Source organism: Sinocyclocheilus grahami, unplaced genomic scaffold (genome assembly GCF_001515645.1).
Source record: "Sinocyclocheilus grahami isolate Dianchi unplaced genomic scaffold, SAMN03320097.WGS_v1.1 scaffold2662.1, whole genome shotgun sequence".
NCBI lineage: Eukaryota > Metazoa > Chordata > Actinopteri > Cypriniformes > Cyprinidae > Sinocyclocheilus > Sinocyclocheilus grahami.
Window position 1 is genome coordinate 12,089 of NW_015507840.1, and position 13,007 is coordinate 25,095.

A 13,007-nucleotide genomic window follows, 5' to 3' on the forward strand; every position below is an offset into this window, starting at 1 on the left:
AAATAAGGCATCACAAATATCCCCATAAATAGGCAAAACAATAAAAAAGAAACATTGGAAGGGGAGATAGAAAGGGAATATGCATTACTCTGCTGCATATGAACAGATATGGCCTTGCATGCATTTCACACCAGACATCACTACTGTTATAACTGTACATTTATATACACAGTTCTGAACTCGGTATAAAATGTGCATGATCAAGAATTTGAAAAGAAGAAAAAGATGCATTATTGTTCTTTCTCTCTGAAGCAGTCATGCTGCTCATATGATACATCCTTTGGTTTTTAAAGAAAATACAATTAAAAAGACAGACATGTAAAATGGATAAATAGACACTAGTGTGCAATTCTTGTAAATAAACGCAAATCTTGACGCGATGCAGCTTTAAATATACGCTTGTAGTACGGATGGAAAAATGCAAGGTAATGATTGAGATACATAAATCTGAAACCTGTAAAGATTGTTAAATAAAGCCATGATGCCAAGGCATTGTGAAAAGGCCCTGGAAGCCAGCCATCCAAAAATTAAAAACCCAACCCTATTTCAATCTGTGCCCCTTCTTTGCCAAATGTACATGGTGTGCATTTAGCACAGCATGTCCTTTACAAAGAGCAGGAGCAGATGAAGTGAGCAGCCTGATGAATAACACTATTGCTGGTATAATACCACACTGCCACATAATGCAAACATACAATGTTAAAGATCCCTTGTAAGGAAGCAGCTAAACTCAAAAACCAGCTGATCGTTTCAGAGCTTTAAAAGGAATAGTTCACATAAAAATTTACATTTTGTCATAATTTACTCACCCTAATATTGTTCCGAACCAATTTCTTTCTTACTTTTCCATTCACTCATAGTGATTTTTTACTACCAAGCTTTGTAAAAAAAAAAAAAGCACAATAAAAGTATCATAAAAGTGATCCATATGACTCGTGCAATATATTCCAAGTCTTCCTAAATCACACGATAGCTCAGTGTGAGAAAAAGACTGAAATTTAAACTGTCATTCACTGAAAATCTTGATATATGACTTAAATTTCCCCTTTTAGTTCAGAAACCTATTGCAATGGCTTCAGAAGACTTGGTATAAAGCACAGACGTGGTATGAACCATTTATATGGTACTTTTTATGTCTATCATCATTCATCCTTATTGCATGTTGTTTCATAGAAACTCTTGAGTTTCAACAACATAAGGACGAATACATTATCAGTTATTTTAGGTGAACTATTCTGTAAAATTATTATTATTTTAAAAAAATCTATAATACATACAGGATGAAGGACACAGCTGCTGTCTAGCTGAGACCAAGGCACACACATAACACGTCAAGTTTAACAACTAAAATGATTTAGGAACACTGTCAGGAACATTAAGGGTGACCAGCTCTCTAGGGATGCACCAGTGGAAACCGGTTTGAGTGCAAATGTGCCCAATCACAAATATATCCAGTCTGCATTGCTTTCAGTTCGCTTAAAAAAAACAACAACAACAACCCAGCAATCACTACCAGAAAGAAAAATGAGAGAGGATTCGCTTAAAAAACTCTGCTTGTTTTCTGGTTCTCCAATTATTTAAAAACAGATAGACATTGAATCCTGAGTTATTGTAATTTGTCATTACAAATTAACTGCTGCATTTGACATTTGTATTAGAACTATTTTTCTCAGAAGAACAGAGAACAACATAACAGTATCTTTGATACTGCAAATGACAAACAATCAATAATTAAATATTTAATTTAGCACATTCAACTTTTTTTAACCTTATATTTTTCATGACTTGAATCGAATTTAAGTCGATTTCTTTGTACTTTTTGAACCTAATTTTTTGGCATGAAGTTTTATACTTTTTTCATTCCATGTCAATGCTACAAAATCCTCTCCAGATGAGCTGTTCCACTAGAGTCACAATTCCCTCGTCTCATTATGAAATTCTCCTCTCTGGATGCCTTTAGAACAGAACGCTCAGTCAGAGTTATGGAAACATCCCAGAGTTAACGCGAATGAAACATCCTTGAATGCGAGTCCTGCCGCAGGCAACAGTCTGCGCTGAGGGATGAGTGCAGTTTGGTTTGTCGCTCCTATGTCATCCCCTCCCCCCCTCCCGTTAATTCATCTGTTTGTTTCCTGTGCACAGTGGCGAGAGGATCAGGGGGAAGTGGAGGCGGATGCATGGAACTTCACAAACGCGATAGCGGCGAGCTCTTTGCAAAATTCCTCCAGAACAATGACCCCCTCGAGCAGCGTCACATGATCAACGCTGTAAGACAAAACATGAACCTCTATATAACAGAAAAACAGATACTCAGCAAAGAAACAATCTCTCTTCAAAGCCAGGCCTTGTGATGTATCAAATTTCCATATATTGAATCAAAATATATTCACACTGATTTAATATTAAGAAACATTTAATTCATGTTCGAAAATCGCATCTTTGCTCTCGATTTTTGTGCAAATACATCCAAGTCTTACCTCATCCCCTCTCGCTCTAGTCCCAGAAGTCTTTTCCTCACCAGCAGGAGTTTAGGGGTGAATTCAGGGATGCGGTGAGTTCTTAACATCAGATCGCCAACCACCTGATCAAACCATCCATATAAACAATGGGTTCAACATTCTATGAGGTGTCTAAATTAAAAACTAAAAACTAATCCTGTCAGAGTTAGTTTCATTTAAATCATCCAACAATAATCTAATATGGTCATCATCAAAGGATAGTCAGCAATTGTATAATGCTGTATGATTAACATACAGTGTAACAGGCCATATAAAGCAGTCCATTTCAAAAGGGCAGGTTTGCACCTTGAAAAATGCTTGGATCATTTTGCTTGGCACTAATTGTGTTTACAGTAGTGATTCAGTGTGGAGGACAGTAGACGTACTCTGACGATGACTGAGAAGAGAGACCTGCAGCCTGGCGCCAGGTTAATGTACGGATCCAGCAGGTACTCGTGAAGATGAGCATGAGGCAGCAGAGACAGCTTAGACAACACAGATGTCACCTGCAGGTTAACATCATACGGCTGGATGGAGAGAGAGAGACCAAGAGAGCCATCAGCAGGGCATCCAACACGGACTTAAAGGTTGCTTAAGCAAAAATAAAAAGCATAATCTATGTAAAGAAAGGAAATGAGCATTCTAAAATTACAAAAACACCATACAAGTATAGAAATAGTAAATACAACTTGTGCACTATATTGCATATCTTCTGAAGCAAGACAGACAGACAGATAGATAGATAGATAGATAGATAGATAGATAGATAGATAGATAGATAGATAGATAGATAGATAGATAGATAGATAGATAGATAGATAGGATATAGTGCACAGGTTGTACTAGCTCATGCACAATGTGCACAAAGACTCATGTTGGAGTCATTTTGAATGTCACATCAGTAAATATCTTAGGTTCACACACCTGATCGAGGATTCGCCCCATTCTGTCAAACAACACTTTGAGGAAGTGTCCCTCGAAAAAAGGACTGTCCAGATTACACTTCTCAAAGGATTTTGGACTGCTACGCCAGTCCCACTTCTGACAAACTCCACAATAGTCCCGAAACTGTCAACATACAACCAAATATGATTTAAACAGGAAAATATAAAAAAACACTCACAATGCATTATTAGCAACACCAATGTCACTTCAAGAGTATTTGAATATCTATCAAAAAAAATGTCTGATGAGATGACATCACAATAAATTCACAATGCATTAAACAAAATTAAGTAACATTATAATTATTACTTAATAATTATTCCATTGGCTGCCAAACAGATAAATTTACTCCACTGGTTGTGACAATGTTAGTATGTTGCACTGCATGTTCAAATAAACAACAAAAACTATTTTTATTCTTTAATTATAATAAATATTATAACAATTGTGACACTGTTTTTTGGCAATTATTTAATGTAGGTCTGTAAACCCTCAAATCAATCCAATGAATGAATAAAACAAAATACATTCAAAATAATAATAAAAATTAAAAATATAAATATAATAAAAATAATAATTATTATTATATAAATACTGTACTGGCAACACCAGAGTGCCACTTCAAGAGTATTTAAATATCCATAAAAATAAAGGAGATGAAGTTATGAAATTAAATTATTTTATATTTACTTAATCTTATCTTTATCTTATATAATTATCATGACGTAAGAGAGTTAACATTCTTAAAGCATTGGTTAATTAAAGCTATGGAATATATTGAATATTCACCATATTTTGTTCTTGTTATTTTATTTATTTCTCACCTGTCTGTGTGCATCTCTCAAGTAGGTGTCATAGCCTGTGCCCTCAACCTGATAGGATGACTTTGCCTCATCAGGCACCAAACACAGGAAACTACAGGGAAAGCACACTCAATTATTATCTGGGAAGCTATTATCTTGTCACAAAATGATAAATCTGGCACATCAGAGCTGGTCAGATGTGACATGGAAATGTGTCCTGTGGTACCTGTTAACTATTTTGTGAACCTCCGTCTTCCCATCAGGCTTGGTGTGTTCTGTGCTTGGTGGCGGAGAGCAGCTTAACCAATCGGGGCTGGACAGTCTGTTATCAGGGGAAAGATCTGAGAACAACGGGTCTTCTTCCAGATCTCTGGGGAAAAAAATACAAAATATAATTAGATGATGATTACTTGCATATTACATCTCACAGATATAGCTGCTTTGATCTCAGAAGATACACATGACACAAAAACTAAAATCAAGTAAACGATAGTATAACGCACAACTACCGCAAAATTATTAAAGGAATAAAGTGTAGTGCAATAACACCATAATATAGTTTTCATAATATAGTCCCATTTATTATAATGAGGGACTACGGATTAATGTCCAGCACATTTTTGATAAATCAAACCCTTTTCTGGCTTGTGAGCTATTAAATGCAACTACTTCTTGAACCTTGTCTTTTAAATGCTGTTACCAGTGTTTTATAATCAACTCTAGCCCATGCAATCCTCTCCAGTTTGTGATTCAGCACAACAGCTGGATTAGTATGAATGTACTGTTTGCTCATTAATTTCTCAAAGGCATGAGATATTGTTGTTTGTAATTTGATTGTTGTCAAACAGGTTTTCCCAAACACTCTCCCCATTTGCCATTGATCGCCAAACACATAATTCTGTCTTAAATTCAGTTCATCGGACATGATAATGTTGGTATGTTACAGTGCATGCTCAAACAGAGCATTGTTTTACAGCGTCACAGAGACTCAGTGTTAAACCTTACAAAAAATACACGCATCCTTTAATTACTCAATAACTCTAAATCCCATCACAAACAGTATCATTATACAACATCCAACCAAAACACATTTAAAAAAAGTATCACTTTGGTTGACTTGCAATTAAGTTTTATTCATTTAGAAATTGCAGTGCATTATGATTTTGCATGTTTTAGAACCATGCAGACACATTGATCAGAATGATCTGGAAGGTTAGCAGCAGTGGAGACAGCAGCCCTTACACGGCGTCATGCGGCTGGCCGTTCTCCATGGGTTCACGCTCCTCTCGTTCCTCTGGCTGTTTGTTCTCCATGTAGTTCCGTTCTTCCAAGCAGCGCAGCACCAGGTTCTGCAGAATGAGCTGACATGGTTTCTGCAGCAGATGCTCAAAGAGCCGTAGAGTCATGATGCTTATCTAGAACCAGACATAGAACCAGAACTTCATGAACTTGAAGACATAAAAAATTGCTGCAGAAGATCTATAATGAGATAACCATCCAATGATGATCTGTGACTTATTTTACAGAGGTTTATATCTATACATTTATATTGACAAAGATTCATATTCACTATACAATTTAGTACTTCCAACTACTTTGTAAGATTTGAATACTTTCCATGATTTTTGCAGGTCTAGAAATCACCGTTTTAAAACACTTTCATCTAGATCGTCTAGTCTAAGGAGGATGAAATGCATTGATTTATGCAGTCATGGCAGCCAGGGTTACCTCATCTGATAAGTGGTCACAATGTTCTATGAGTCTGTGTCTCAGGGGATGCTGGGTAATGCCAGCAAGCGTCTCTGGCCCCGTTTCCTCTCCCAACAGGAAGCAAATGGTCTCCTGAAGCAGGGCCTTTGATGTCACCTGTCTGATGATCCTGTTTAACAGGGCTGTTGAAGTCAGAATGCCAACCTCGGACCTAGAATGAGAAAGTGTGTGAGAAAGAAAAGCTTTTTTACTGTTCAGTTCAAAGCATTGGAGTGCCAGTGCAATTGCAAAGTATGTGAGACTGGCAAACAAACCTGAGATAGCTTACATAACTTACGTTTGCATTAGTTGAGGCTCCATTACAGCAACAAAGAACCGCTCTCTCACAGCCCGGGCCAAAACTGCAGCAGCTGTCTAACGTTACAGAAGAGCAAAACACATGTTAAAAAACAAACACTTCAATGTGTGAAATCTGATTTAAAAATATGACTGACTTTTTATACATGTTCCTGCCATTTATAGACAGATTGAAGATTTATATTGAGCATGACTCATTTACATTTACTGATCTTTGCTTTTTTTTTTTTTACCTTCTGCGCCTCTTTAATGAGCTGATCACAATAGTCCAGCCACGATAGGAAAGAAATAAGTGCACGTTTGCCCGCAAAAGCAGCAGCATCTTCCTTTAGATTATACACATCCAACCTACAAATACACATAGACTCATTCAAAACAGATCCTTGTATTTCTTGGTAATACAGGGAAAAATCATTATATATTTGTGATAAGTTTGCTGCCAATAAAAATTCATCATCATCATAAATATTGCAATGATCTAAATGCATTAAGCAATAGGACAGCTATTTTTATAGACTTTTTGATTTAAATTAAATGTAAATAAAAAATATAGAAATCATGCATAAAACATTTTATATTTAGTTCAAATATTATATATGATATTTTACTTCTTGCATTTTGAATCTAACAGGCAAGAATAACTATTTAGTCAAAATATATAATAATCAGTTAAAATAATAATTAATAGTATTAAATATTTATAAATACATTTACAAAAAAAAAACCAATCCATTAATTTTAGTATTGCTCCTAAAACTCAAAAGTGTTAGCAATATAATATAGGTACTAAATTAGATGTCATGTACCCCCAGTTTACAGACTCTACAGTTTCGATGTCAAGAGGGTCCATGGATTGAGGAAGGGCCCGGTAGAATTGTGCCAGCCGGCCTGTGAGAAGTTGACTGAGTTCGGTGTTCTCTGTGAGGCATTTGGCTGCAGCTGGCTCAGGCAAACTGACTATCAGCATCAGACCCTCACATGCCTTCACCACAATACGGCCATCCTGAGAAAGAGATAAGATCAGTTAACATGCATAGAATCAAAATCATCAGGATGGCTTATCCTGTGGCAGACGGAGAGCTGCACTTACTGGACTCTTAGTGAGGTTAAGAAGGGAGCTGACTAGGTTGTAGTTATCGTTGTTTGGCAGTCTACTGTGGACGGAGGATGGACTAGCTTCCCCTGGGCTGGTGGCTTGACAGGCTGCTGCTTGTAGTGTGGATGTGACCAGACTGGGATTTTGGTTTTGGTGCTGTCCTGTATCTGGAGAACATGGATCCTCTTTCACCAAACCAGCTCCACCGTCTTTAGCAGCCACCAATTGTTTTGTCTTATTCTGCAGAAACACATGGAGACATGCCAATGGAAGATACAGCCACTGTTCCATAATAAATGCTGCCTACACAAGCAGATCCCATATCTCTCAATCACTCACTTCCAGGAAGAAGTTGACGAGGTAAGGGTCCTGCTTAAGTTTGGCACAGACAGTACACAGAAACTGGATCTCTTCATTCTCTGTAGGAGCAGCCAGAACCTCGCCGCACAGGCGGATCAGTTTCTGTGGAAACACCATCAGATACATCATGCATGGTTGCTTAAGTATTTGAGATGGGGGTTTTTTTACCTTTAAAGTGCAAAGAGAGTTTAAAACTGTAATTCTGATCACCTGTACAGGTCTGTGCACGTTGATGTGAGGCAGGAGTGGTTGGCGAATTCGACCTAACAGCTTGGTGTAGAAACTCAAAACCTGTTGTTTCATTCCAGGAGGGCACTAAGGAGGAGCACACAGGAGAAAAAAGACAAATACAAGTTTTATTGGTACTTTGAGCTTTAGTTACAAAGATCAAAGATTCACACAGGTATTAAGACAATAATCATTTAGTTTACACTACCATTCCAAAGTTTGGAGTCGGTAAGATTTTTTATGTCCTTGAAATAAGTCTCGTTTGATCACCAAAGTTGCATTTATTCAATCAAAATACAATAAAAACAGTAATATTGTGAAATATTATTACAATTGCTTTCTATTTTAATTTATTTAAAAATGTTACATATTCCTGTGATGGTAAAACTGAATTTTCAGCATCATTACTCCGGTCTTAAGTGTCACATCATCCTTCAGAAATCATTCTAATATGCTGATTTGCTCAAGAAACATTTCTGATTATTATCAATGTTGAAAGCAGTTTTATATTTTTTTTGTGTAAACCATGATTTCATTTTTTTTGATGAACAGAAAGTTCAAAAGAACAGCAGAAATCTTAGAAAATGTCTTTACTGTCACTTTTGATCAATTGAATATATCCTTGTCGATAAAAGTATTAATTTCTTTAAAAAACGTTACTGACCCCACACTACCCCTTTGAAAGGTAGTGTCAAAGCATAAGATGAATTAATATATTGCACATTAATATATTGCTGTCAGTAGGTGGCGTTTGCAGATTTTGCAAAAGGTAGAAATTAAAATGATCGCACATGCAAATGGGTTAAAATTAGTCTTTTCATATAATTTTTTATTGCAAATGTGAGCAAAACTTTATACTGCTATAAAACAAATTAAAATAATCATATATTATTTAAATAATAAAGTACCTATACGGAAAGAAATTTATAGAAAGCCCTTTGGGGCCACTGAATGGTTAACGACAACCAAACAACCTGATATCTCTTCTAGTATTAATATAGAAAGTATGGTCACAGATGTGTGCATTTATCAACATTTTACAAATGCTTTGAACACAGCTCACCAAATCAGCATTTAGAGATAGAATTATACATTTTATAACAATTTGAACCAAAATACTTGTTGAACTATATTACAGGTGTTATTTTAGGTTAAAATAAAAGGGCTAATCAACAGTCAACTCAACCCATACCACAGGACTGCATTGATTCCAGTTTAGATTACTAAAATAAATGATGAGCTACAATATTACAGTTATTCATAAAGAATGATTCACTTTCTCTTTCAATATAAATACTCTTTATAGTTTATAGCAATATAATCCAGTGTGAAGGTTCGTTAAACGGGATCGGGACGCTGTGCATTCTGTTCACAGCCAGTAGTTATTTTCCTAAGGATTCAAAGCAACTGACAGTCTCTCTTACTAAACATGACTCACAGTGAATGAGTAAGTCTCTTCTGGACACACAATTTAGAAGAGTCTCTCTGCTCTCTTCCAAAGCCTAGTGAGCTGGAACGTAAGTGACACAAAGGCTGTTCCAAAAGTTAGGCATGATTATGCTAATGGAAAACTCTACTGAAACAAACTGTTGAGTGTGCGAGAGCTCCGAATTTATAATTTATGAAGTTCCATTTCAGTTAAGATGCTGTATAAGAAGGTTTGGATCAGAGCCTACTAAACTAAAAAGCAATCAGATGATGTTTCTCATATTTACACGTCAACAACTGATAGAAACCAGCACTCATTCCAAGTAAAACACTCACATCTGCTTTGCCCAGGGTATAGAGCGTCTCCAGGATCTTGTGGTGGAGAAGATACTCCATACAGGGTCCCGTCTCACCTGACTCTCTCTCCCTCTCCTCCTGGGTCAGAATATCCAGCATCTGCTCCAGGTGGGAGGGAATGTTGGTGTCGGTCACTGGGGCTTTGTCATCTACAAAAACGTAAACAGATGATTACATATGGTTCTTTGGTAAAAAAGCACAATAAGCAAGACTGACTATCACTGCATCTCTTACCTGAGGTTTCTATGTAATAATGTGTAATGGCCTTCCAATGATAGACAAAGTCCTCTTGCAATGGCAGTGACGGCGCAAGCTGAATAACAAAATCATAAAAACAAAATGCCTACTATATGATATATGTATTTTACAGCAACAATGCATGTATGTGTAACACAACCACACCATTACAATATACTACAATGGCTCCTAAAACAATTCTCCTTAAAATGTCTGAAAGACATCACATTATATTTATAAAAAAATTAAAATCAAGTGTCCTCTGCAAACAAATTTTATAGAACTTTCTGTCAGTTAATTTTAACTGCGTTTTGGTGATTTTAGTAGATGTATTTCGTAATTTTGCCTCAATTTCACAAAGGTGTCCTATGAACATTTCACACCACAAAGTGTCAATACTTTTCATCTTAATTTTGAACAGCATGTCATTTGCTTAGAAAATAATAAACTTATTTTTGAGAAACATTTTGCTCTAAAATAGTACTCGTGCAATCTATCTTTAAAGGGGTCATATGATGTTGCTAAAAAGAACATTATTTTGTGTATTTGGTATAATGAAATGTGTTTATGCGGTTTAAAGTTAAAAAAACACATTATTTTCCACATACTGTACATTATTGTATCTCCGCTATGCCCCGCCTTTTTGATACGTGTCGATTTTTACAAAGCTCATCGGTCTGAAAAGCGAGGTGTGCTGTGATTGGCCAGCTATCCAGTGCGTTGTGATTGGCCGAATACCTCAAGCGTGAGACGGAAATGTTACGCCCCTCACCATACTGTTGATGCCGTGTCCGGCCAGAGCGACGAGACAAAAACATTAAAACCCATTATAAACGAGGCATTTGTTGCATCCAGTGGGGACATAATTACTGATTATAATGACTTATACTGTCTTTTTACGCGTTGCGTTGCATTGCGCCGCATAAACATAAAACCCTGTCTGCATTTCTGATCAGAGAAATGACAAACAACAAGTACTCCACACTGCCCAAAACTCGCGTTTGAATCATCAGTGGCAAATCCTTTAAATGAAAACGTACTTACGTGAGTCAGAACTGCAGGCATTTTAGTCTAACGTTACTCTCCCAGGATCAGTAAACAGTCCTCCATAAAATGTTGCGTTGTGATTGACCGAATACCTCAAGCGTGTGACGGAAATGTTACACCCCTCACCATACTGTGATGCCTGCGGCAACCACATGTGACGACCCCGGGCTGGACTCCGCTTTTCCACAGCACTAAGTTGATGTATTCCCTCAGCGACCAGCACGGATCAGCTCTAGGCATGACGAAGCGGATATCGTCCTCTTTTGGAAGACCAAACAAAGTAGTTTTGCTTTCACAACGAAACACACAGCGTCTTCAGGACATGGTGGAAAGCGGCAACAATACTACAGCGAGAATAAAAGTTACGCCTTCTTTCTTTGCGTGAACATTTGGGCGGCGTTATGCAAATCTTCCCACATAGTGATGTAGACATGTGGGGGCGTGTTAGAACGAGCCGTTTTAGGTAGGCGTGGCTGATTCTTAACTTTTATAAAGAATATCTCTTTAGATTTGAAACTTTAGTCTTTGCAACTTTACAGATCTTTATGCAGCAAGAGCTTGTAACACTCCAAAGAGAAAGGAAAAATTTAAATCACATCATATGACCCCTTTAACATAAATGACAATTGCGTTGATGTTTATCCTCTAATGTAATGACATTTATACAACTAAGTGTCTAAACGCTGTATGGGGACACTTAGTATGTTCATAAAACAATACAGTGTTTGTACTTTGCCAAGGAATATGAATATAAACCTATGCGAATGTGCAAGCATTTAGATGTTACCATGTAAAGAATCGTATCCAATCGTAAGCGAGTCATAGTAACAGCCGTTTTGTTTACATCCTGCAAATGAGCTGCTAGCATGCTAACTGGCTAACGCTGATTAATTTAATGCACATTTCACATTATACAGCCAATGTATCTTATAAAATGTTATAAATATCACTTTAAATTGATTAGAACCCCAAAAGGTTCGCGTACATGAACGTTAGCCAAGATTTAGCACAGCTGCTAAAATAAATACACAGCAAACAAAGGTTTAATATGTCCCGACGAATCATAAAAACACAATAAACGACAATCGAGCGGACACACACCCTTAAGCACACGTGAGGAGACAGTTAAAACAGTTTCAGAGGTTTTGTCTGTCATCTGTTATTTATTACATAAGCTGTTAGCTTATGTGTTTGGCTAACAGGCCTTCAACACTAATCGACTCTCACTTCATTATTTTCCTACTCAAACAGTCATTTAAATAGGGTCAGATGTAGTTTTGAAAGCTCTCACCGCCTCGACAGCGTGCTGTAGGATGGAGGTGAATTTGGAGAACATGTTGTTTTTGGACAGGAGGAGTTTTGCTCTGGAGATCTCCTCTCTCTTCCCTCTGCGCCTTCTGCGGTGATCCAGATTGAACGCGTACACTACAACACACTTGAATACATGTGTACTGATAGCGTGCTAGTGTGTATTTACAGTAGAACACACACTGTAATGCAGGTTAAGAAAAACACGTACTGCTACACGAAAAGAATGATGCGGGTTTGTCTTTTTAAGGCCACGGTGGCACTCGAACAAACACTGAGATCACTGATCACTTCTGCCGAAGCACATCAGACCCCGCAAACTGAAATATCGAAAAAAAAAGATCAGCCGATATTTAATTACATGTTGTACTGATATATTGTCTTTTATTGGATGTTATAAAAACTTTAGGAATTGTTCAAAAACTGAGAAGAAAAAAAAAAAGATTGTGAATAAAAATAAACAGGACCTATAATGAAAGACGGGGCATTGCACAATTGTTTTAAAATGTCACACATCTTTTAAAACTGTGTACATTGTTGTCCTTATTATATTATTATTATTGCTAATAATAATAAAATCAAGTGGACTCTTATTGTAAAATCAGGGACTCATATACGTAAAAAAAGAAAAAA

At 36.8% G+C, this 13,007-nt stretch overlaps 1 protein-coding gene across 1 annotated transcript; it reads right to left on the bottom strand.

Moving 5' to 3' along the window:
* Positions 1-1,260: 1,260 nt before the first annotated feature.
* Positions 1,261-12,680, bottom strand: LOC107575459 (protein FAM160B1-like). Its single transcript, XM_016261837.1, has 17 exons — positions 12,358-12,680; positions 10,017-10,095; positions 9,762-9,931; positions 7,980-8,084; positions 7,749-7,871; positions 7,404-7,649; positions 7,120-7,316; positions 6,547-6,661; positions 6,294-6,370; positions 5,975-6,167; positions 5,489-5,661; positions 4,473-4,616; positions 4,268-4,358; positions 3,423-3,566; positions 2,885-3,025; positions 2,478-2,581; positions 1,261-2,265 (listed from the first exon to the last, which is right to left on the bottom strand). Exons 1-17 carry the CDS (start codon positions 12,400-12,402, stop codon positions 2,154-2,156), a joined length of 2,259 nt encoding a protein of 752 aa, XP_016117323.1. The 5' UTR covers positions 12,403-12,680; the 3' UTR covers positions 1,261-2,153.
* Positions 12,681-13,007: the final 327 nt, after the last annotated feature.